At 39.5% G+C, this 26,841-nt stretch overlaps 1 protein-coding gene across 1 annotated transcript; it reads right to left on the reverse strand.

The window, feature by feature from the left end:
* Positions 1 to 15,688: 15,688 nt before the first annotated feature.
* On the reverse strand, positions 15,689 to 17,272 carry LOC112195458 (nudix hydrolase 18, mitochondrial). The gene is made up of 5 exons (XM_024335895.2): positions 17,101 to 17,272; positions 16,672 to 16,789; positions 16,488 to 16,571; positions 16,251 to 16,379; positions 15,689 to 16,139 (listed from the first exon to the last, which is right to left on the reverse strand). Exons 1-5 carry the CDS (start codon positions 17,187 to 17,189, stop codon positions 15,990 to 15,992), a joined length of 570 nt encoding a protein of 189 aa, XP_024191663.1. The 5' UTR covers positions 17,190 to 17,272; the 3' UTR covers positions 15,689 to 15,989.
* Between the last annotated feature and the right edge of the window lie 9,569 nt (positions 17,273 to 26,841).

Raw genomic sequence — 26,841 nt, forward strand, 5'->3', positions numbered from 1 at the left:
TTTTCAGGGTGTAGAGATTGATGGTCATCCACTTTGGGAAAATGATGACGCCTCTTCAGACCCTGCACGAGTTCCTTCTGCAATGGAGCTTAAGGCTTACTCTTTACCCACGAAAGGAACATCCAATGCAAAGAATGACTCACAGCAAATTGATCATTTGTATTCTTAACTCTTGCGTATTTTTGTTGCACTTTAAGCCCTATTTTTTAGCTAATGATACGTGTACAAGTCCACTTACCAAGGTGCATCCTCCCAAGTCTTTGAACACCATAGCCTTTTCTGAGGCCTCTTTTGGTGAAGCTGCTATTATAGATGCCAGCCAAAGACTTTGTGATATTCGTCAACAAGCTGCTGCTGAAGTTTGTGAACAAATTGAAGATTTGATAATGAAGCACTCCTCAAAGACCATTCTTTCCAGCAAGGGGGAACTTGACAAGCTGATAGCTGAGCTTAGCCTTTATGGGATTGATCCTTCATCCGCAAGGGACAAAGTCGAAGGATTGTTGACTAGTGTTGACTAATACAACTTAGCAAGGCTTGCTTGTTCACGCAAGGCTACTCCAGGCATACGCAATCAACGTCTGGCTGACACAGAATCAGAAGTTGCAAAGGTCATTTCAATTTGTCAAGCTGACTTTGATCATCGCCAATCTGCATTCAAGTCTTTGGAGAAATTAAAAGAGAGCAGCGAAAATTGGAGCAAACAATGACTTTACTAGACGAGAGACTTCTACTACAGGAGAAGAAGCTTGTCGACCTAGAAAAAGAGAAGACTGAAATCCAAGAGACCCCCGAGGTGACCACTGCAGAGCTTGAGACGACAAAATCAATGCGAGATACTTTTGAGAACCACCACAATAGCTTCAAGGGTTTGACTTTGGTGTGAAGAGCTGTTCTCCATTTGTAACTTATGATGATTTTTTTTTCATTTTCCTTTATCACTTGTAATAAGTCTAACTTTGACAGTCATAACTTATTATGAAAATAAGTACTTTTCTACTTATTTACTTTATGAATAGTAAACAAACACTTTATTTTTTATTTGATTTGACTGAACTTGAGATTGTTATTCCCAAGCTGCCTATGTATCCTTCTAATGAAGGAATCAAGTCATCACGTAGTTCAAGGGTTTATGGTTGAAGTGAATTTTTTTTTTTCGGTCCTTTTTTTGCTTGAGCCGCCCTTTCGGGTTTTCAACTCAACAGACTTTTTTTTTTCTGCATTTTTTTTTGTGCCATGTGCAGTTTAGGCTTGTGCTGGCTAGGAGCGTCTTCTTACTTTCTTCAAGCATAGTACCTCTTCAGGAACTTTCCATTTATGGGGCCAATTCTCAAGCCATCTTCAGCCACAATTTTGTAGGCTCCATTGGTGTAGATTTCGCTGACGACATAAGGTCCATCCCACTTTGACTTGAACTTAGGACCAGTCTTGTGTGTCATGATGATAGGTATGCGCACGGCAAACACTTGTGGAAGGCGGTTGATCAAGGGATACAGAGGCTTTCTCTTGATCGAATTTTAACCACGAGTGGTGTCACATGGTGAGTGTTCTTTAGCTTTGATGGCGGATGAATCGGCACGTGTGCATGGTGCTTGTTGATTCTCCATGAGCTTGATGAAAAAACTTGGCAGAGGCTTTGCTTTGTTGACGACTTAAAAACGACGGAAGATCAAGGGCTACAGAGGCTTGAACTTGATCAGATTTGAACCACGAGCGGTGTCACTTGGCGAGTATGGTTTTGATGGCGGATAAATAGGCACGTTTGCTTGGTGCTTGTTAATCCTCAGCGAGTTTGACGACTTCTGAGCTTGTAGGCGATTTCCCTTATTTGTCTGAAGTCGGTGAGGTAAAGAGACTGGCTATTTGGCAACTTGATGGTTCTTCACGATCTTGGGGACTTCTGAGCTTTGGAGAGATTTCCTCTGTCTGCTTGCGTTCCTCTGTCTATCGTCGTTCTTTTTCGTTTGTCCTCGTTGGTAGACTTGACTCAAGGTCATTTTTTGTGCTTTTTTTTTTTGTGCCATGTGCAGTTTAGGCTCGTGCTAGGTAGGAGCGTCTTCTTACTTTCTTCAAGCATAGTACCTCTTCAGGAACTTTCCATTTATAGGGCCAATTCTCAAGCCATCTTCAACCACAATTTTGTAGGCTCCATTGGTGTAGACTTCGTTGACGACATAAGGTCCATCCCACTTTGACTTGAACTTAGGACCAGTCTTGTGTGTCATGATGATAGGTCTGCGGACGGCAAGCACTAGGTCACCAACTTGAAAGGATCGGGGTCGAACCCCTTTGTTGAAAGCTCGTGACATTCGAGCTTGGTAGCATTCCAAGTGCTGTTACGCGTCAAGTCTCTTTTCGTCTAAGGCTTCCAACTCTTGCAGGTGTAACCTGGCATTCTCTTCATCAGTCAGTCCTTCTTGCAGAGCAATCCTCAGAGATGGAATTTGTTTCTCCAAGGGTAGGACCGCTTCAACACTATATACAAGGGAGTAAGGTGTAGCTTTCGTGGGAGTTCTATATGTCGTCTTGTAGGCCCAGAGCGCCTCGCCCATTCTTTCATGCCAATCCATTTTTGTTTTGCTGACAGCTTTCTTCAAAATATTACATAATGTCTTATTGAATGCTTCAGCCAACCCATTAGTCAGGGCGTTGTACATAGAAGAAAAGTGTAGCTTGAAGTGATATTTCTCACAGAGTTTCTCCATGGCACTATTAGAAAAGTACTTGGCATTGTCTGTGATGATGCAACGTGGAACACCATATCGTTGAATGATATTCCCTTTGATGAAGTCTACAACATTTTCTTTCTTTATTTCCTTAAGCGGCACCGCCTCTGCCCACTTTGAAAAGGAATCTGTAGCCGCTAGAATGTATGAGTGACCAGCGGAGGATTTTGGAGTTATGGGTCCTACAGCATCAGGTCCCCACACATCGAAGGGGTAGGAAGCAATCATTGGATGTAATGGCTCTGGTGGTTGATGGATGAAGTTTGCGTGAAACTGGCAAGCTTGACACCTTTGTGCATATTCCATGCAATCTTTAACCATGGCGGGTCAATAGTAACCCATCCTCTTCACTTGAAAATGGAGCTTAGGACCTGACTGGTGAGCTCCGCATACTCCTCAATGAGCTTCCTCCATAGCCTTAGCAGCTTCCTCTATAGCCTTAGCAGCTTCCTCTTTCCCCAGACATCTAAGAAGCAATCCATCGAATGATCGTCGATAAAGAGTCTCCCTATAGTAGAAGAAGCGCTGTACTCTTCGTCTTATGTTCAAGCGTTGCTTTGGGTCATCGGAAAGCTTATTTCGCTTGAGGTAATCAATCAATGGGTACCTCCAGTCATCAACATCAATCACGTAAACAGAGACAACATTGGAGTCTTCATGCCAAAGCTCAGAGATTGTAGGTACGACCCACCGTTGGCAGATTGGAAGGTGTATGATTTCATCCTCTGATAATGCCAAAGTTGCTGCTAAGTTGGCCAAAGCGTCTGCCGTTTGATTTTCTTTTCTTGGCACTTGCGTTAGTGTGACAGCATCAAAACCCGTTAAGAGTTGTGTGGTGCGCTGAAAATAAGGAACTACATCCTCCTTCTTCACTTCATAGATAGTTAGTAATTGATCAACTACTAACTTCGAGTCTCCATACATCTCTAGATTTGAGATCTTCATTGTAGCTACGGTTTGTAGTCCCATAATTAGCGCTTGGTACTCAGCAACATTGTTAGAACATAGTTCACCAAGAGTAAAGGCATAAGGCAATATCTGCCTTTGCGGAGAAATGAAGACCATACCAGCTCCTGCCCTATCTGCCCGTGAAGACCCATTGAAGAACATTTGCCAAGCAGGGAGGACCTCTGTATTAAAGACTTCTTCATCCGGCAAGTCATCTGAGATCTCCCAATCAGCAGGAATAGGATGGTCCGCTAGGAAATCAGCCAATGCTTGTCCTTTAACTGCTTTGGCCGGTATGTAGATGATTTCATACTGATTGAGGAGTAGTGCCCATTTTTCCATTCTCCCTGTTAAGACTGGTTGTGACATAACAAACTTGACTGGGTCAACTCGTGCCACTAGATGCACTGTGTAAGCTTGCATGTAATGTCTTAACTTTTGGATGGCGAAGACGAGTGCAAGACATATTTTCCCTATCGGTGGATAGTTCAATTATGATCCTGTGAGAGTTCAACTCAAGTAGTACAATGCTTTCTCCTTCTTTTCTTCAATTTCTTGGGCTAGGAGTGCTCCGAGTGATCGCTCTTGAGCAGCAATGTAGAGGATAAGCGGCTTCCCAAAGACGGGTGCACCTAACACTGGAGGGTTTGCCAAGTACTTCTTTATGCTTTCAAAGGCGTTATGGCAAGCATCATCCTATACGAAAGGTACATCCTTCTTCAGAAGTCGACTAAACGGCTGACAACGGCCTGCAAGGTTTGATATAAACCGTCTAATAAAGGCAAGTCGTCCTTGGAGACTTTTTAACTCGCGTAGATTTCTTGGCTCAGGCATGTCTTGAATGGCCTTAATCTTTTACTAGTCCACTTCAATGCCACGATGTTTCACAATGAATCCAAGAATTTGCCTGAACTGACGCCAAAAGCACATTTGAGATGATTCATTTTGAGCTGGTACTTGCGTAGTCTATCAACACCCTTCTTAAGTCTTGCAAGTGATCCGTCCTCTTTTTTGACTTGACCACTAAATCGTCAACATAACATTCCAAGTACTTGTGAAGCATGTCTCCGAAAATTTTCTGCATAGCACGTTGATATGTTGCACCAGCATTTTTCAGCCCGAATGGCATGACTTTGTAGCAATAAATGCCTTTGGGAGTGCGGAATGCAGTAAGCTCTTCATCTTCTAAGGTCATCCTTATTTGATTGTATCCAGATGACCCATCCATGAAGGATAAAGCTTCATGCCCTATTGTTGCATCCACCATGAGTTCAATGATGGGCAAAGGAAAGTCATCTTTCGGACATGAGTCATTTAAGTCACGGAAGTCCACACATACACGGAGTTATCCGTTCTTCTTCTTGATAGGAGCAATGTTTGCAATCCACTTAGGATATTGAACCTCTCTAATGAAACCTGTAGCAATCAACTTATCAACTTTAGCTACAATTTGAGGAAGGAGTTCTGTTCGAAAGAGTCGTTGTGTTTGCTTGATCGGTCGAGCCTCAGGTTTAACTGCGAGACGATGACCTGCTACCTTTGGGTCAAGGCCAGGCATTTCTTTGTACGTCCATGCAAAGACGTCTTTATATTCAAGCAACAGATCATAGTATTCCTTTTCTTCTTCGGGACTCAACGAAGCGCTCACAAAGATAGGTCTTGGATCTTCATCAGTTCCCAAATTGAGCTCTTTAAGATCGACGACAATAGCTTGCCCCCCGTCTTCAAATTCTGGAGGAGCTTCATCCACTTCAACCTCGGAATGATCATGGTCTTCTTCTTCAAAAGCCTCTGCTTCTGCTACCTTGATATGATAGGCAGACTAAACAATCTCATCTTCGCCATTGCCATCAACATTACTTGTTCCAACTTCGCCAGTGAGTACGATGGTGTGCTCCTTTACTTTGAGTTGTTCACTTGAGCTCACCTCTAACACAGAGCGTCGCTTCATGCGTGACGGGATGAGACTTTGGATCTCTTTGTCGTTTCCTTGGTCGTCAACCCTCTTTCTCTTTTGTTTTTGTTGCTCTTTGGGTGCTTATATCCTCTCAAGTGCCGACTTTCGAGGGGCTGACTCAGATTTCTTATTTCCTTCATCGGAAGATGACAACCTATTGAACACGGAAGCTCGAGTGGTCATTTGGGTAATACGATTGAAAACTGAGATTCTGCTTGTTGATGTGTCAACACGATCAAATACAGAAACTCGAGGTGCCAACTCATCCACTTGTTCAGGCACCGCAACTTGAGAATTAGGATGAATGTGATCAAATGCCGAAACGCGAGAGGCAGATTCAGATTCTTGAGCCTCTTCTTCTACTACTTCAACACTAATGTGTTGCGTGCTTGCCTTTGTAAATTTTCTTCTTCCTGAAATTTTAATTGGTTTGCCTGGTACAAAACCAAGACCTGCTTTAGCAGGGTCAGCTGTGCATCCTTGCTCTCTCAACCTCCTTTGAGATTCATTAAGCTCATGCACCTTTTTACCAGGGATGACTTGGCCACCTTCCTTGCTTGACGAACCGAAGTCATATCCAGCCTTTGCTAGCAGCTTATAAGCGTTAGGGTCGAATCCTTCCTTTGTTCTTTTGTTTGGAAGTGTCCCGTGCTCTATCTTGCCTTGAATAGGTTTGACAAACCCCTTTAGCGGCTGCTTGGTGGGAGTTGCGTTGCTTAACTTCATCAACGGTATGGTTGATGTTTCTTTTAGCAATTCTATGTCCTTCTCATCTAGCTTTCGCAGACGTTCTTGCTCATTTACCTCCACAAAAGGAGATTCCCCTTCTTTTCGCTTAGACTTTGGCACATTACGAAGGACTGGAGTAGAGGAGTAGATTTTGTTCTTTGAAGCTGCCACTCTAGTTTCCGACGAAACTTTATGATGTGGTTCCTCATTGAGACTTCTTGCCATGCTGGATTCCACTTCCTTATTACGCACTTCTGCAGTCTTCCCTGTAGAGGGTACTCCAACTGGGAGAACTTCCTTTACTGTTTCATCATCCATGTAGAACTTGGAATCCGCAAAGTAAGATTCAGCTTCAGTGAATGGTTTAGTATCACCTGCTACCGTTTTTACTCCAACATCGTAGAACTTGAAGCATTGATGAAGAGTGGAGGGGACGACACCATTTTTGTGAACCCATGGTCGTCCTAACAATAAATTGTAGGAGGTCTTTTCATCGATCACGTGGAACAAAGTGTTCGACTTAGCTATTTGCCCCCCTTGGTTAAAGCCTTGAATCATGAGATGGCTTCGGGACAACTCTTCCACAATGATGCCAAGCTGCTTCATAGTCGACCTAGGCATAATGTTTACAGAAGACCCTCCATCTACAAGCATGCGGTTTAACTTTTGATCTCGCACATACCCTGTCACGAAGAGAGGTCTATTATGCGGCTTAGAGCCTAACTGAAGGTCTTCATTCGTAAAATGAATGGCATCACAATCTGCAGCACACGTGACGCATTCCTTCGGTTTTACCTTGTTAATCTTTGTGGAGTACTTGCCTATGTCGATCAGCACCTGTACCAAAGCACATCTTGCTAATTTTGGCAATTATAGTAGATCAGAAATACTGAAGTGCAATGGTAGATCTTCTAGCTGCTTCAATAGCTCGTTCTTCTCTGACGTTTGGTTCGTATTGACCATGCTTGACTCAGCCTTGGCAGAATCCTTCGAACTAATTTCGTAGCTTGTTGTCATGTGGGAAGCTCTCACCTTTTCTTGTTCGTTGCCTCTCTTGGGAAAGACTTTTGCTGATGAAACCACACCATGGGGTCTTCGAACGAAAGGATTGCCCCTCTTTTTGACAAATCTTGTCCCTCCTTTCTCGAGACACCGACGACTTTCTTGTGATTGCTTGCATTTTGCTTGAGTTATAGGTAAACTTTGCGATGGGCTCTTGTGTGCCCTCCTTTGAGTGACAAGAATCTATCCCTCGTCATCAACAACTGAGTCAACTTTAGGAGTAGCAACAGGCGCGAGGCTTGGTTGCTGGATTGGCTTGACTTTCTCTAACTTTGACTTTATGCATGGCTTTCTTGAAAGCTGATATGGTGCTTTCATTGGAAGAGAGGGCACAGGGGCAGGCCTGAATGACCCAAACACGATGGTAGTGCAGTTTACCTCAGCAACATCGTCGACATCCAGCTCAATCCTTCGTTGCTTGGAGAGATTCATTATTAAATTTTTTAGAACGAAGCATTTCTCCACTAGGTGACTGACGATCCGATGGTACTTGCAGTATTTCGGGTCCTTGACAAGATGCATTTCCTCGGGCTTCTTGCATTCTGGGAGCTCTATCACCTTCTTCTCAAGTAGATCTTCCAACATGCCTGCCACGTCGGAATCTGGGAAGGGATCTGTCTTTTGTTGCCATTCCTTCAACAAACGCTTTGTTTTGTCGTAGGTGCCAATTGGCTCTGCTTTCCTAACCTCCTTTATCTCGTGTAGAGATTTTGACTGGGGCAATATTGATGGGCATCAACTCTTTTGTAGACTTCTTCGGTGTCTTGTCAAACTTGCCTCTGAAGCCCTTGTCTTTCCTTTGGTCAACAATTGACTCCTTCTTCCCTTTGTGGCTAGCTATACTCAACTCCATGTCGTGTGCTCGTGTAGCCAGCTCTTCAAACATACGGGGCTTCATTCCCTGTAGGATGTATAGCAAATCAAAGTGCATGCCTTGGATGCACATTTCCACTGAAGATACTTCTGACAGTTAATCTTTGCAATCGAGACTCAACGATTGCCACCTATTGATGTAATCAACTGTGTGTTCATCCTTCCATTGCTTGGCGTTAGTAAGTTCCATCATGCTCACTGTACGTCTCGTGCTATAGAAACGATTCAGGAACTCACGCTTCATCTGATCCCAACTATCGATCGACTCAGGCTCCAAATCTTTGTACCATTCGAAGGAGTTTCCTTTTAATGAACGTACAAACTGCTTAACAAGATGATCTCCCTCCGTTCCAACATTGTTGCAAGTCTCGACAAAATGAGCAATATGTTGTTTTGGATTGCCCTTGCCCTCGAATTGCTGAAACTTGGGCTGCTGGTACCCATATGGCATCCTCAGGCTATCCACTCTTTTTGTGTATGGCTTGGAATATGTGAGAGAATTGCGAGAGGGGCCTCCATATTAAGCTCTAATGGAGTTATTGATCATGTCTTACAGCTGCTGGACAGATAAAGATCCAAGTAGACCTTCACTGTCTTTGTCATTTGTCTTTGAAGTTTCTTCTTGTTTCTCTCTGTCATCCTTGTACGGAATCCTAGCAGAATCCTCATCATTTTTTTCCCAAGCCTACTCCAAAGTTGAGCAATCTGCATATCCTTTTCTTCGACGGTATTGGTGAGCTTTTGAACCGCCTCCATCAGATTAGCTACCTGCTCCTCGAGTATGGCTGCCCCAGTCATCATGACTTGCATTGCTGAGGGGTGAGACGTACAGTCTGACTGCATTCCAAAAGTGTTATCTTCTTCAGCATCAGAACTCCCTTTGTATGATCCGGTGCTTGAGTGACCATCTAAGGCAGGTGAGAACGACCATTCCCTTGGTTTTGTGTTTGGAGCTTGTCTCTCTTCACTTCGAGGGACATGCTTCCCTGCCCCTAAACTTTCCAGGGTGATGATTGGTTAGCGAGGCTTAGAAGGCAAAGTCACAAATGTTGTTGGCTGAACCTTTGCCATGCTTTGAGTGACGTGACCAAATGAGCTGCTGCTCGATTTTGAGGTCGTTGTCTTGGACTTGTTCTTCGGGATGACTTGAGTGTTCTTGGAAGCCATTGCTCGAACGAATTTGTTTGGAATCGTCTTACGGATAAGGAATGAGAGGCAAAGAGGTCCCACTGGGAGTGCCAATTTGTAAACACGGGAATCTGAAATCAAACAGAATGCAGACACGTGTACAAAAATAATTTTATTAAATTAAGTGCGGGTTACAATCTTTGGTAATCCTCTGATTCTATCATTGACGATGAATTTCGCTCAAGGGCTTGACGCGTGATCTTGATTTTTTCGATGGTCACGAGTGTCGACACGTGACGAATGTTTTGACTTAAGGTTGGTAAAGAACCGGCTATTTGGCAGCTTGAAGGTTCTTCACACGTGCTTGGGAGGCTTCAGAAATTTTGAGAGTATTTTCTTTTCTTGATTTGAGAAAGGGTATTTATAGTGTCGGCGTCTCTCTTCATTTGGAATGCCTTGATGACGTGTAATTAATTGCATTTTCCTTAATAACATAATCAAATCAATCAATCTTAATTAACTGATTTAATCACGACCATTAAGGAATTATCCAATTAATTTGATGGCTGATTTTAATTGAATTTCATTAATAGCATAATCAAATCAATCAACTTTAATTAACTGATTTAATCACTACTATTAAGGAATTAGCCAATTAATTTGATGGCTGATTTTCCTCTTGATTATCAATTTAAATAAATTGACATCTAGTCAGCAAACAAAATTTAATACTTGATTTGACTCGGAATCAATTGATTTAATTTAATTGATCCGCCTTAATATCAGCTGATGAAGTCGGAACAAATTTATTTATTGCCGTCGGGCTTTTTTGTATGCCGCCACGTGTCATTCCCTGAGTCTGCCTGGTTCTGCTTACTTATAAGCCCTGTGCACATTTTGTGGGACCCACATGCCGACTAAATTTATTCGGTCATAATTTCAAGTGCTGATTGAATTATTTAATGAATTTTATTTTCATTAAATTTTTGGTGTCTACAAATACACACACACACACATCCGTCGAACACAAAAGTTGGTACAAAACTAGAAATACCAATTCTTATGAACTACGATCGGTTTGATCCCACAATGGGTACGTAGGCAATCTAGCGACCCACTAGATACAACCACAAATTCAAACAGAATCCCCGACTCCACCAGTTAAATTCAGCCAGTCCTAAATTGAATCACTGACTCAAGTCAAATTCTTCCAACACCAGAAATACCAATTCTTCTGAACTACAATGGTTTGATCCCTATACAGGGTATGTAGGCAATCTAGCGACCCACTAGATGCAACTGCAAGTCCAAACAAAATCCCTGACTCCACCAATCAAATTCATCCAATCCGAATCTCTGACCTCACCAGTCAAATTCATCCAAACACCAGAAAGGTCAAACCATCCCCAAAATGACCTCAGGCACAAATCAAATCCCTTGTTCACTCATACCAAATTCGTCCAAACACAATTCCTTTTCCAAAAAGCAATACCCTCTAATGGATCATTCACTCATTGAAATTCTTGAACTACGAGTGGCTTGATCCCTCTCCAAGGGTACGTAGGCAACCCATTCAAATCCAGGTGCAGCCGCAAAAACAAACAAACATACATCCACAATTGGTTTCTTCATAAATGGAATCAAAGGGTGTTTCCCTGTAACAAGGGAATATAATGAAGAGACACATTCTGTCTTGAATGGGTCGAACCCCAAATAAATAAAACTCTATTCACTAAATGAATACAAGTGAAATTATGTTGGGTGACATTTATGCTCACTGTATGCAATATTTTTCCTCAACACCGGTCAATGAATTGACAATTAGAAACCATGAACACATTGTCTAGAGCTTATTCGATCCTTTAAAAATCACCTCTACAAAAAAAAAAATCAATACAAACAAGAATTATTACTTATTCGATCATATTAAACAAGTGAACAATTCTGGTAAAAGCTAACAGCTAAGAGTTTGAAGGTTGATTTGACTTTTGAACAGTTAAGTCATGGATTTAGATTACTGATATATTCAAATACGACACACAGGTTCAAACTAGTTTGGACGTAAGTATTTTCTATTGAGCATAAATTTCTTAAAATATTTTACATAGGATAGATAATAACTTCATCTACCAAAAATTATTTTGGATAGAATTAAAGAAAAAAGAGCAAAAACAAAAACCCTAGCTCTCTCTGAACGACGGCTGACCTCCTTGGAGGTTTGCTTCTCCGCCTCTACCAGTGACAACCTTCTTAGGGGGTTTTAACTCATTTCTCTAATCAACGGCATCCTCTTGGGGTCAGCTCGGCGACTACTGACGACTAAATCTTAGGCTTGGTTTGTTGCTCCACAACGACTACTTTCATCGTCTTTGTCCATCTTGATCTTGGTGCTATGACGGTTCTAATGTGGGAGGACTACAGTACGATCATCTAGAGTGACCTCCGCAACGCAATGATTTGGCAACAAAGGATAGTGGGTACTCTTGGATTTGATCAAATTCAGCTGATTTTAATTTTGAAGTAGAGATCGGCAGTCAGCGGCACAGGCTGATCTCGAAGCGTGTATATAGGGGTTTGGTGGCTTGATCCAGGTTTCCAGGGAGGTACAATGGGCTGCTAGTAGCGTTGACTGCCAAAGTTGAATTGTTGGTCATTGCTGATGGATATCATGCTTGCACTTTTTGGGTGGTTTACTTTTTCTTGGACTAGGGTTTGGACTTTTGGGCCTAAATCTTGGTCTGAGAGGAAGTGGATTGTCCAGTGGGTTTGAGCCTAATGGTTAGGGAAGTTCTTAGCCTACATTCTATGAATTGTTTTTACACTTAGTTAAAGAAGATTCTGGAGCACCACAATTGTGTGCATTAGCGAAGTAATAAATGGGATGAAATTGGCACCCCCTCTTTTGTAACCTACACCTAGAGCCCTTTTGTTATACAAAACTTTGTTCTGTGAAACACTAATGAAAAAATAAAAGAAAAAAGGGGGTGTGGGTGCAAAACGGGTTGCCAATTTCACTCCCATAAATAAATTCGCACACACACACACACAGAGGCTCTTCCACTAAAGAATTCTTTGTTTTTTTTGTTTTTTTTGTTTTTTTACCTTTTTAAGGGATTAATTGTGGAACACACTTTTTGGATCACATACAGGCATCTCGATTGTTCAGTTTTTTTTTGCTCTAAGAGTAAATCATTTTTTAAAATTTTCAGTCAAATCGATAATCGTTAAGGTACCGAACTAGATCAAATCAATGAACAAACCAAATCTGTCTAACATGAACGTTTATGTTCATAATAGTAAATCACGATTATAAAAACCCAAAGGATTTTCAATTTGGCTGAAAGTTTCAGAATTGATCTATTTATAGAGCTCCAAAAACTGAACAGTCAAGACGTCAATATATGATCGAAAAATGGGTCCCGCTATCAATCCCTTAAAATGACAACAACAAAAAAAGATCTCTTAGTGCAAAGACTATATATATAGAGGTCCATTCTAGAGATGACGTTTTTACTTTAAGAATTTAATTTGAGAATTTTAACTACTTTACGCTAGTATATGACCTAATTCAATAATTTTAACCATTAATCTTTTAGATTCCTATACAAGAAGTGTATTTATAAAAAATCAACTAAATCCATAATTATTTTGTCATTCAAAATTGTGTAAACAAATGTTATCCGTTAGATAAAACTAAAAAGAACATTGTGCTAATAAGTGGTTAGAAATTTAACTAATTTTTTGTATGATTCATATATGTGTGTAACTAGAGAATGAATGATTTAAATTATTAAACCACATGCTAAAAATAAAAACATCTTCACATTTCAAATTTAAGGAGTTTCTCTCTAGATCCTCGTTATATATAATGGTTCATGGTTGGATTTGGCCTGGTTGGTCAACTAGGGCTTATTGGGTCAAACTTTTTATGGTTGTTTATCGATTGGTAGGTTCCCTCCTGGGCATAGGTATGAGCATAGGGGCCAGACACTGGCGGACCTAGCATAAAGCTAGTGGGGGCTGCCGCCCACACTGCATCATCATATACACACTAATACACACACACACACACACACACACACACATAGATTTTATCCAGAGCGGAGCTCAGCTTTGAAATTAACGTATGAAGTTTGAGTTTGGAGTCACTTTTCGGTTGCATATCTACATCTCGACCGTTCAGTTATTAGATACTAGTGTATAGATTATCTCTGCAAATTTTCAGCTAAATTGATGATCGTTAAGGTATCTAACTCATTAAACCAATGGACGGACTGAATTTGTCAACATGGATCGTACTAGCTTTAAGGCAATTATCAATGCCCTAACGATCATCATTTTGGCTGAAAATTTGCAGGGATGATCTATACACTAGTACCTAAAAACTGAACGGTTGAGATATGGATATGCGACCGAAAAGTGACCCAAAAATCGAACTTCACACGTTAATTTCAATGCGGAGCTCCGCTCTAGATAGGATCTGTATATATATATATATATATATATATATATATATATATATAAGCTTTGGACAATTTTATGCATTTGAAAGTGTATTATGTAGCTTTTGCCCCCACAAGTTTCATGATTTTAATGATTTCATGCATGTTTAATCTAATATCATAAAAAATTCTCCTTATTTCCATATGTTTTATGCATAAATTATTTTTTTGGAAATGGGTGGACAAGGATTTCAGTTTTCGTTAGCTATTATGGTTTAAATTCACCCCCGCATAACTAATTTTCTAGGTCTGCCACTGGAGCCAGATTGCTTCGTACTTCTGTTATTGTTTCATCGGTTCTATTTATGTTGAACTACTTCTACTAGGGAAGAAGGATTTTTCCCCAACTTGTGCTAGTTCAGGCTTTTTAGCATAACTATATGGTGTGGATAACTGTGCACGACCTATTCCAGTACACGAAGAGATGTTGTTGTGCCTCCCTCTAGACAATTAGACATAGCTTGTTTTTTTAGTAGAACAACGAGGGAAGCTTCAGACATTGAGATCCACATTTTTAAATTGTATGTTCGAGAATCTGTCAATTCTTATACAGCACAATAGAGAATAGGTGAAGTTACTTGAGTGAAGTCCGTTTCTGTTATGCCCTGAAAAGGAGGGACGTCATGTGTAATCTTCACCCCTTAATATATATCGTTTTCTGCTATATAAAAAAAAATAAAAATAAAAAATAAAAATAAAAAAAAATAAAAAAATCCAACTTACTTCAACAGCAGCTTCCAACCCAAGCACCTTTCCATTCTCAGAGGATAACACCGGCATCGATTTTGCGAGTAGAAGAATAGCATTTGGCTTAAAACTTAAAAGTTCACTTGGAGGAGGCTCACAAGATAAAAGAATCCGTCTTGGAAGGAGTTACATGCTGTATTGGGAGTTGCATACTTGCTGTTACTGTGCAATTAAATCTCTAGCTCCTAAGATAGGATCGTGTAAGTAAATCTCTCCTAGTTTTCAGTTGATAGAGTGGTTTGAAAAATAATGTATGGCTTGTCCCTTAAATTAAGGGAAAGTTGTTGATCGAGTAATTTAGGGAGTGATTGAAGTTTGTTTATTCACTCCATCTCCTATATAGATGTAGATTGTAAATAGTTTTTATCATGAAGTAATATACCAGAAAACTTCCACAAACTTTTGTCAGTTTGTGTCTTATTTTCTACAAGCTGCAACACTAGCTTCTAACCATTACTTGGCAGCAAGCAGAATCAATTTTCTTGGATGAGGAGGCATGGAGAAGTTTACATCAAATATAAGTTTGATGCGCCACTTCCAAATATACCAGATGATATAAACATACAGAGAACAGGATTCAAGACCTTTAGATACAGAGGTCTTAGTACCCAGAATAGCAACATCAAAGAGCTACCAAACCTCCTTGGCCTGCGTTTTTCCATTTTTAAAATCCTTGTCTCTTTGTCGAACCTTGTTCCTTTTTTCAAGATTAATCACCTGAAGACTCGCTGTAATAGTTGCGCTGATGTGTATCCTTTGAAAGAACTGATGAAATATATAGCCAAATCTATTAGTCCTGATCTTTGGAACAGAAAATGCATATGCATATGTTATATATGTTACGAGTTGTATTCGTAATGAAAGATTGACGTGATTAACGAAGAAGGGTAAGCACTTCTCTACCGTCATCTGCATTTCCTTTTCACACAACCTTTTGTGAGGACTGTCGGGTTCAATTTCTGCCATCATTCATGTTCATTATTCCGATGATTAATTATTTTGTGGAGAAAAATCAATGAAACAATAATTCACGATTGAGTTGTGACATTATTGGGAGTGCCATAGGGGCAAAATTCATGCCCAGATTTAGTGAACTCTAAATCCACAACGACCTCAAATCAAGTTTCTCTCAGAACATGATTGTAAAAGCCAAGGAATTAGAATTTCAACAAAACAAGAACCGGCTCTTTTCAGTTGTCACTTTCATCTGCTTGTTTTGAGTCTCATACTCTTCCTAAATCCTTTCTAAGTACCTCTAAAAGCAAAAGCAATACTCGCTTGTTGTTCATCGACACTTCTTTCCTGTACAACTACATCTCACAGATTTGCCCTCATTGATTTAAGGACAGGGCCTAATTCTTGGTCTTCATGTTGTTGTTGTTGAGATGTGAGACGACTTACTAATCTATCTAAGGCTTCTTTCATCCACCAATGCTGACAAACTTCTCTTGCTTCTTGAACACTCATCTATAAAACACGAGCAGAACACACATAATCAGCAATTTCCACAGAAAATGTTACAAATAACTAAACCAGAAAAAAAAAACGCAACGTGGAAATTAATTTGTTCATACATACCCAAATTCTTTGACGCAGGTTCTTCTCCGGCCAGAAATCTAACTGCTCCTGAACGTGTAATGGGAACATGTAACCTACGTAGGAAGCATCATGCGATTTGCTCTTGAAACTCCACTCACCCAATTCACACTGGAAAAAGAAACTCACAGTTGAGTAACAAGAATACCAAATACTCATCAATCAATAATAATACAAATTAACCAAGTAGTAACAAAAGAAAGCACACTGCACACTAACCTCAATAGTTCCTCGTACCCCGGCTTCCTCCAGCGTCTCTCGAGAGGCCGCCCCTTCCTTGGATTCATCTAATTCCCACCCTCCCTGTTATGAGTCAATTGAAAATTGAGTGATTTAGATTCAATCAGGGCAAGAAATCAAATAATCCCTGACCAACTGTTTTGAAAGAAGTAATTTTGGGTACCTTTGGGAAGAGCATCCCTTTGCCCTTTTGTGAAGTAATGACAAGAACTTCTAGTTCTTTTGCATCATCATCCTTTAAGGGACTCTGCTTGGAATTTTTATATCTATATGGAATACATCTGCAACAGTAGTGACCTCCATCAGTAACCAAACATATATAGATCAATCTCAGTTAGTTTTTCTCCTGTTCCAAGTTACAACTTCATATGTGGACCTAGCTTGGATGAGAGAGATGCAGTGTTTATCAGTTGGTGTTTTCCAGCTACTATGAGAATGAAATTCATCCCTTTCGTGTCATCTAAGTATACCCAACTTCAGTAACAGTTAAGCAATGCACTACAGATATAAATCCCTCATCCAAAACAATCCAACACTCAGAAAAACTGATCAGCTTGTTTGAATTAAAAAGAGAAAAGAGAGGGAGACGAACCCTACGACTTGGCGACGACCTTTGCTGTAGCGCTGCAAGTGCCTTCCTGTGCGAGAAACCATGTTCTCTTGAGATACTATAGCTACCATGTTTGGTGGTTTCCTTTTCTTTTAGTTTTAGTTTTGGATAGAAGAGATTCTTTGGAGCTGAACGAAACCACCAGGGGGTCTTGTCTTATATAAGCAAAACAAAAAAGAACAGAATCCTTTTGTTTTTTCTTTTCTTTTATGGTTTAGAAAAGGAACAGAATCCTTGGAAATCAAAACGATGTATAATATTAAAACCCACAGATTGTATCTTATTTGTGGTGTGAGCGGTGACAGTAATACTAATAGGAAAATGAATTATTTTGAAATATTGGTATAGGATCCTCTGTTTTCTGTTACCCCAAAAAGGACAGCTGAACTACCCCCTGTATATTAATGGAGTTTACACATTAAAAGTCTTAAATAAAATGTAACGAGAAGAAAAAACAATAGAATAGCATTATCTACTTCTACTCTCATTTCATGAGCGCATGTGCTAAAGACCTCGTTCGAAAGTTCTAATATCGGCGCACAATTGACATCGGAGTTTAGATTTCAGAATCTATCCTTCTTGCCGTTTGGAAATGAAGCTCTTGTAAAAGTAAGTTTACTTATTGGGTTGCCGGATCACCCATTATTTACTGTTTTTTAGTATTTATTTCCACTCTTGTGGTCACAGGCACAGTTTCCAAGCTGACATGGGTTACTAGGTTAGTTTGCAGGTCATGAAAATAACCCAGAAAGTAATTTCGGTGACCAGGTCAATTTAGAAAATGTGTCTGTGACCCAGAGGGTGAAAATAAACAATAAAAGTAGTGAATAGTGAGTGACCCGGTAACTCAACGAGTGAACTTGCTCTAAGGGTCCTCTTCAATTAGAGATGTACTCATATACTTGCCTATAGATTCACGTTAAGTTGAAATGATGTTTTTTTTTGGCAAGAAAATGATGTTTTGTTTTGATAATTAGATTTATAGACATAATGGATCATAGGGTTGGATCTGGATCCTCTCCTAAGCTCATTCCCCTCCTAACCTACCTAAGCTTTTATAGAGATTAAGACACATGTCAAGTCTTATATCCAACGGTCTGCATATCTCCTCAACATAAAAAGTTACTGATTTTACAAAATAACCCTTCTTTTTGTCCGTATTATCTTGTTCTCCTGTTTCAACTCTCTTCTCTCTATATATATAAATCTCTATCTCTCTCTCCACCTTCCTCTGTTCTCAGATATGGTTCCAAGGTAGCCCACAGATTATATATCCCTTCCATTGATTATCCTACCTCCATCATCTTCAAGATTACATGATTGAACAAGATTTTGCAACAACCACACAATTTTACAGACCAGTCATCAAATTAATCAACCTCCACCGTTGCAGTCATCATTCAACCTATTTCAAGATCTTGTTTTTTGGATAAGAACAAGATCATCTTGAAATTCAAATTTGAAATTTTTTTCATGATAAAAATTGGGGAAGACAAAAAGAACGGACCAAAGGATAGTCTTAGCATCGAGGCTCCCAAATCCAGTTATAGAGGTTGTGGGAGAGAGAAAATTGCATCTTAAAGGTGAGTTATTTCTAGGGTTTGAAGGTAGCAACCAGAGGAGGAAAGTAAAGAATTGGGGGAGGTTGTGAAAATTAAATAAGTTTATTTTGCTGTTTGTAATCGGTGCTAAGTGAAGAAGAAGAACTAGAAGGAGACTAGGAGAGACAGGCACTGCACGTGAAGGAAGAGAAGAATAGGGGACATAAAAAAAATAGAAAAAGATAAACTAAAAATCATAGACCATTAGATTAATTAGAGCCACATGTCCAAATCTTGGAAAAGCTGAGGCAGATAGGAGGGGAAGGTGCTCAAGAGAGGATCCTGATCCGGGTTGGTTAGGGATTAGGGGCAAAGGGCAAGTCGGTAATGGGACCATTTTCATCGGGAAAATGATAGAAGGGACCATTTCATTGTTTTGTTGGTATTTGATGGAAGGTTGTGGCACGCATTGAACGAGTACGTGTCAGTGACACATAGCTTCACCTTTTTCGTCATTTCATTATCAACCATACCTCTTTTTTTACCCCCTTTTTCTGAAAAATAGTCCACTTTTATGGCACCATCATGTGAATAGGACATTTCCAAGCCGATAATATCAACAACAAAAAAACACTTAACATTCAAAATAAAAAAGATGGAGTTGTAGTACAATCTAGATTTTGGTCATCCATCTTTAAATAAAAATTAAAATAAAGAAATAACATTTTATACCCCCACAAAAAAAAAAATAGCAAATTTTAAATTTAAGCCGATGAACATGAAGAGAAATATCTACTTTTAAAGTTCTCCCGTCACAGTTAAAAAAAACCGTAACAGAAATGAAATAAAGTCTTAAATGAACTGGTCACTATTAAAAGATTCGCACCACACAAAATACGGCTAACCCATGATTGTAAGACCACGACTGATCTTTAAAGGAATGAATGGAAAAAGCCAATATGTCTACCCATGATTCTTTTTTTTCTTGTTGATGTCTCATCTACATAGATCACCCCTTAATCAGCAACTAAGGGCACCACAAAACCTCCTCTACCACTATCAGTGAGGGAAGCAAATAGTAGACCAAAGCCTACAAATTAATAGGGAACCATATAGAAGGAATCACCGATGCAGCAACCTCAAAATGACCACAAAATACGCAAGGCTTTGCCTTTTCAGTTGTAGGTATAGCAGATTCGCCAACAGGGGCAAAACCAAAAATTGTAACTCGGCTTGATTAAACCTAAAGTAATTTTCTTTTTCTTTTTTTCTTTTAATTGTAAGAAGCCTTATCCACCAAGGCAGCCAAAAGTTTGGCCGACCTTCTCCCAAAATGGGTTTTGTCTTTTCCATTTTAGTGAGCAGTAGGAGTACTCACGCCTTAGTCCTAGTGTAAAATCAAAACCTCATCACGTCTACATCTATAGAAAAAAGGCATGCAATTGCAAACCTATTCCTTTTGTTTTATTTGTGAAACATTATTCCAAACTCTGTAGCTATTATTAATCAAGGCATTGTGCATGCCCAGCTCTTCATCTAGTCACTGGAATTCCACATTTTCTCAATAATATGAACATATCAAAGAGTTTCCACATGAGTTGCCAATTTTTGCACGCAAGTATCTTACTAGTGGAAACAATATTCCATAAGTAAGTCTTCAAATGACGCATGATTATTGGACCTCAGCTACGTGTCGGTCGGGGTTGAATTTTATAACCAATTTTTTATATGCTTTCTAAGAACTTAACATGTAATTTATGATTATCGTTAGCCATTATTATTATAATTGAGTCGACTTCATTCTAGAAAGAAGCATTCATATTGCTTCACTCCGTTAAAATGTCATGATTGTTGAACCAATCAAAGAAAGTGATGAAGATGTAGGATCCAACCAATTAGAAGAATAAATGTGCAATAGAAAAAATCATGCAGACGAAAAAATGGAAAACGGAATTATTCACATTATATTCAGACGGAGTCTATGAGGTGTTAGGTGACATATTAAATCTTATAATTTTTGAATTTTATGAATGGAAATATACTTCTTGGATAAAGAATTGTACTAGCGTGTATTTCTGTGAAAAATTATAATCACAATTGAGCTATGAATTTGAAATGAACTTGGGAGAAATAAAAAAAAAAATGGACATGAAATTGAAAGAGATAGATTAAAAGACAAAGTTTGTTTGTCACAAAAATAATATTTAAAGAATGTACTACATCGATTTGGCATGGCCAATAACACTAAACCTATAAGTGCACATCTTGCCTCTCATTTCAAGCTTAAATTTATGGGGCTGTGACCACTTACCCAATTTCAGATTCAAAATTGTCCACTTACTCCAGTAAGATATTATTGTGCCCATTTACCCATTTAAAAATAAAAAGACTATTTTAGACAAATTTTCATTATAAAATTAAAAGCTTAGACAAATTTTCATTATAAAATTAAAAGCATGCCACTCTCTCTCTCTCTCTCTCTCTCTCTCTCTCTCTCTCTCTCTCTCTCTCTCTCTCTCTCTCTCTCTCTCTCTCTCTCTCTCTCTCTCTCCTCTGCTTCTCGAGGCCGTCGTCGTCGGCCTCCATACTCGCCACCAGCGCTGGTTCTCCTTCTCCTTCTCCAGATCATCCTGCCTCGCCTCTCCGCCTTCCTCGGAGACCTTAACTTCAGGCAACGGAGCCACCCGAGCCGGGTACGACACCGGGCTTATGGAAGGGCCGTACTTTATGAACCAAGCGTGTTCTCTGGTCTACGGCAAGTCGGGAGAGTCATGAGGAGGCGCGTGCGACAGTGGCAGCGGTTGTGTTTGTGCTGATGATTGCGGAGCCGGGTTCGAGTCGGGTGAGGAGGAGTGTTGTTTTGGTTTGGGAGCACGAGTTTGATCGAAGAAGGCTGGGATTTCAGTTCGGATTTCCGGCGGGCGCCCAGAGCAATTTCTGGGTATCCAATTATGGGTTTTGTAGTGTGAAATAAGATCTTGGAGGCTCTAGCATGTTTCACTGTGAGGTTGTTGCAGAATTTTTTTTTTTTTTTGGGTTGTGAATAGCTACAAATATTTCACTTCTTCATCATGTGTCCTATAATCTACAGATATTTTTGTTTATGTTCTTTTCTTTTGATCTTTTCTTAAAACAAGTAACTTGATCATGCACTTATAACAGTTTTAATCTAAAAGTGAGAGAGCCAGAGAATAAGACTTGTCACTCACTGAGAAAAAAGACATTTTCTTTTTTTTATTATTATAATTTGGTTGGCAATAATAAGATTATTGGGAGGCAATAATAATGTTACTGGGGGGCAATAAAATGTTTATTAGGGCAGTAATAAAATTATTGGGGAGCAATAATAAGATTATTTATTTGGATAAACCTACTAAAACATTCAAAATTAAAAACAACTTCATTTTTCACTAATTATTGATCCCCAATGAACTTGTTACTGGGGGCAATAATATTATTATTGGGGGGTAATAAAATCAGACGCCGGAATCCGGTCATCAGTCCGGCAGTCGGATTCGGGATTCCGGTGACTGGTTGTCAGATTCCGGTCACTGGTCGCCGGAGTCCTGTCACTGATCGCAGGAAACCGCGGCCGGCCACTAGTCACCGGAGCACAACAAGGTGGAGGATGACTTCTCTCTCTATGTGAGAAAGAAGGAGAGGGAAAAAAGTCTCAAAAATAAATAAAAAGAATAAAAAAAAAAGAATTAATTGGGTAAATGGGGTTAAAAACTGTTAGTGGAGCAAGTGAGCAATTTTTAAGCTAAAATTGGATAAATGATCATTTCCCCTAAATTTATTATGTCTCGTAGCACTGATGGTGAGTTTATTTACATGGCTAACGTTTTTTTTTTTTTTTTTCAAATACAATCTATAATGACTTGTCATTGATATTCAAGCCACAATAGTCATTACAAACAAGAAGTTGTGATGCATGGTATCACGGTGGTACATAGGAATAGACCACTCATTAAACATTTACTGCTTACTTAATAAAAGCAAGCCCATAAGCGATGATAACACTCAAACATAGCAAATAGGCAAAGTAACCGTCACTCATTAGCGCTCACTAAGAACTAGCAAGTATATTTCCCTAAAAAAAGTAGAGAATTATCAGAAAAACAAACTAATTAACATTAGGAGCCCACTATGGCCCAAAGGACATGATAGAGCCCAAAGCCCAATAGGACTGGCCCAGACCAATCTCACGCGCTGCCACCATCACAGCTCACCATCCACCGCCACCACATCACCCCGTTGCCAGCACCAGAGAACAGCCACGAAACCTCTGCAGCAATCCCCAATCTAGACAGAAATCAGACTCCTACGCACCTGCCACTTGATTGCTCCCACAATGTCGCCATTGCCGCCGCCACTTGGAGGTATTGGAACAAACCAAACCCCACCACACCGCCAGTCATAGTCACTTACACTTATGCTAACGAACATCCTTGCCATTGAGTAGCTTCAAGCCAGAATCAATGCCAATCACTCACCATCGCCTCTAAGCCCACCGATCCCAGACCAAGGGCAATAACACAATTCTTGTCCTGTAGCAACACAACGACAACGAGCCAGCGCCACACAGACGTTGGTCGCTGTTAGACGAGATCTTTAGATCTTTTGGAGTTCGCTCTCTGGCTTTGCTCTGTGTGCCTAGAGTAGCTTTAAAATTCAAAATTATTATTTTAATTTATCCTAAAGTTTCTTATATTAGTGTTGTTACTAGCTTAATGTATTATATGGAGTGTACTAAACCTGACATTTCATAGCTTTTAAGTGTGGCAAGCAGATGGATGCTTAACTCAGATAAAGCATTGAAAAGCGAATGGATTTTACAGATACATTCTTGATAATGTGCAGGTTGGATTTATCTGCTTTTGTAACTTCTATATTAACTATACTTGGTAAGGCCTAGCCAAATTGAAGACCACGTCAAATCCACATGGTATCTAGTTAGTTGAATGTGAGGGCTACACTAGTACAAAAACTGTGCGTATGTGTGTTCTATGAGAGTCCTTCTACCAATGGATTCTTTTTTCTTTTTCTTTTTTGCCATTTTAAGATATCTTTTGTGGGACTCAGTTTTTATCACATATAAGCATCTTGACCGTTCAGTTTTTAAGACTTAATGAATATATCATTCTGTAAATTTTTATCCAAATTAATGATCATAAAGGTACCAAACAAGATCAAATCAATGGACGAACCAAATCTGTCCAACTTGAACCGTTCATGTTCATACTGGTAAATCACAATTATGAATACCTTAATGATTATCAATTTGGCTGAAAATTTGTACAAGTGTTCTACTCATAGAGACCGAAAAACTGAACGGTCGAGATGTCTATATGTGGTCGAAAAATGGGTCCCACAAGCGAACCCTTAAAATGATTAAAAAAAAACGACCCTCACTAAAACAAGTCATTTGGTCATTTTAGAAACTCACTTTCATTCACATATTGATATCTCAACTATTCAGTATTTCGATGTCTATGGATAGATCATTTATGCAAGTTTTAGCCAAATTGAAAGTTGTTAAGGTACCGAACTAGATCAAATAAATAGGTTCAATTTGAACAGTTTATATTGATAATGATAAATCATGATTGAATACCTTCATGATTTTTCATTGGGTTGAAAAATTTTGTAATTTTGTGTGTCTGTAATTGTGGAGCCCATTTTGTATGAGAGAATAGAGAAACAATACAGAAACCAAAAACACCATCTCTCGTTTTGTACAATGTCACTGCCATATATGAAGATGAAGCTTTTAAGTTTTATGGAATGTGGAGTTGCTTTGTAATTGGTTGAGAAGTGAATATTGTTACTTCTTTAGTTGAATTGAAGAGATCTTGGGTGCATTGGTGTTTGGAGTAGAGAGTTTATTTATAAATTCTGGTTGTATTTTCTCCGATTGATCATAGTGGAATTCCTACAATTATAGAGTTACTCAGCCAACACTCCCTCTCAAGTTGGAGCATACAAATCACGTATGCCCAACTTGTCAAGTGAGTCATAAAATGCCCTACTAGAAATTGTCTTTGTGAGAATGTCTGCCAACTGCTCCTCAGAAGGTACAAAGGGAAAAGAAATAATCTGCTGATCCAACTTCTCTTTAATGAAATGTCTATTAACTTCCACATGTTTGGTTCCATCATGCTGGATAGATTTATGAGCAATTTCAACCGCAGCTTTGTTATCACAAAACAATGGCATGGCATTTTTCTGTTTGAATCTCAAATCCCTCAACAAATGCCTCAACCATAACATCTCACAAACTCCACGGGCCATTCCTCTATATTCTACTTCAGCACTAGATCGCGCCACCACTTTCTGCTTCTTACTCTTCCAAGTAACCAAATTCCCACCAACAAACGTAAAGTAACCAGAAGTGGATCTCCTGTCAGTTATACAACCTGCCCAATTTGCATTTGTATACCCCAAAACGTCCAAATGCCTATGTTTAGAGAACACCAGCCCCTTGCCTGGGGCAGACTTCAAATACCTCAAAATTCTAATCACATCTTCCATATGAGCCTCACTAGGATTATCCATAAACTAACTCACAACACTAACCGCATAAGCTAAATTTGGTCTAGTGTGCGAAAAATAAATTAATCTCCCAACTAACCTTTGATATCTGGCCTTGTTTGTGGGTACCTGGTCCGGATACTCAGCTAACCGATGGTTCTACTCCATAGGTGTATCAACTGGTGTACAATCAAGCATACATGTTTCTGCTAACAGATCAGGAACATACTTTCTCTGGCTCAACATAATACAATATTTTCCTCGAGCAACTTCAATCCCCAAGAAATATTTTAAACTCCCCAAGTCTTTCATCTCAAACTCTGCAGACAACTCTCTTTGCAACTTCCTCATCTCCTCAAGATCATTACCTGTCACTACCATGTCATCCACATAAATAATTGGATTAAATTCAGTTTACCCCCCTGAGGTTTGAGGGTAATTTCATGTTAGTCTATGTCCTCTTAATTTAATCAGTTTACCCCCCGAGCTTGTCAATTTTCCTCAACAGTGTCCAATTTCCCAGATTCCGTCTAAATCAAACGTTAAATCTAATGATATGACCACTTTCAGGGCTAAAATGGTCATGTCAAGACCAAAAAGGCCCAAAAAGGCCCCAAAAAAAAAACTTTCAGGGCTAAAATTTATTTTTATTTTTATAACATATAATTATATAACTAAAAATATAAAATGTATTATAATGTTTGAAAATATTATCAAAAGAGTCGAACCTGACCATAATTCATTAATTCATAACTCATACGTTCATAAATAAATGACTTGTCCAATTGTCCATCAGAGCATCAGTCAATATCAATAGCTATCAATCCTATGATTCCTAATTTCCTATCATTATCATATACAATTTCAAAATTGGAAAAACAGATGCCAAATGCCCAAAAAGTCTACAAATTCAAAACAAAATAACAGATATACTGATAGACCAATGCTTGGATTATTTGCTTCCACGATCCAGGTCATCCAACAGTTTCTGGAAAAAAGAAAACAAACCTAGAAAGTAAATATTCATACTCAATTGCAAATTGCGAAATTTGAAATCACTCAAAGTCTCAAATCAGTACAGAAAGCAAATATTCATACTCAATCATCCAAAACGGCAAAACAAGAGCAACCCAGAATCATACACTAGTGAGTATCCAGCAAAGCAGCAACTTACCAAGCAAGACTTCGACTGAAGAATTGAACCCAGAATGTGGAAGAGAGCAACCAAGAGCAATGACTAGTTCGAGACTTCGACTGAAAAGTGATAACCCAAAAAGTGGTGATGTTCATGAGACAGATCGATTGAAAGTTGAAACAATTATGAATTACCCAGAAAGTGAAAACCCAGAAATTCGATCTTACCAATTAGGCAAGTACCACCGTCAGTCCGTCATGGCGTCACAGTCGAGGAAAGGCTGCAGAGCAAAGGAGGCCACCCGGCCTTGCCGGAGGGGTAGGGGGAGGGGGAGAGAGAGAGAGAGGGTGACTGCAGTCACTGCACTAACTCTAAACTACTAAACCTAGAGTCGCTTTGGATTTCGCCTAGCCCCCAGCGCCTAGCTTAACCCGCCCAAGAGGCCTAGTCTCCGCCTAGCCCGACTAAAATCCCTGTAAAATCCCACAACTGCAAAGATCATGCCCGAACCCA

The sequence above is a fragment of the Rosa chinensis genome, chromosome 3 (assembly GCF_002994745.2).
Source record: "Rosa chinensis cultivar Old Blush chromosome 3, RchiOBHm-V2, whole genome shotgun sequence".
Lineage (NCBI taxonomy): Eukaryota > Viridiplantae > Streptophyta > Magnoliopsida > Rosales > Rosaceae > Rosa > Rosa chinensis.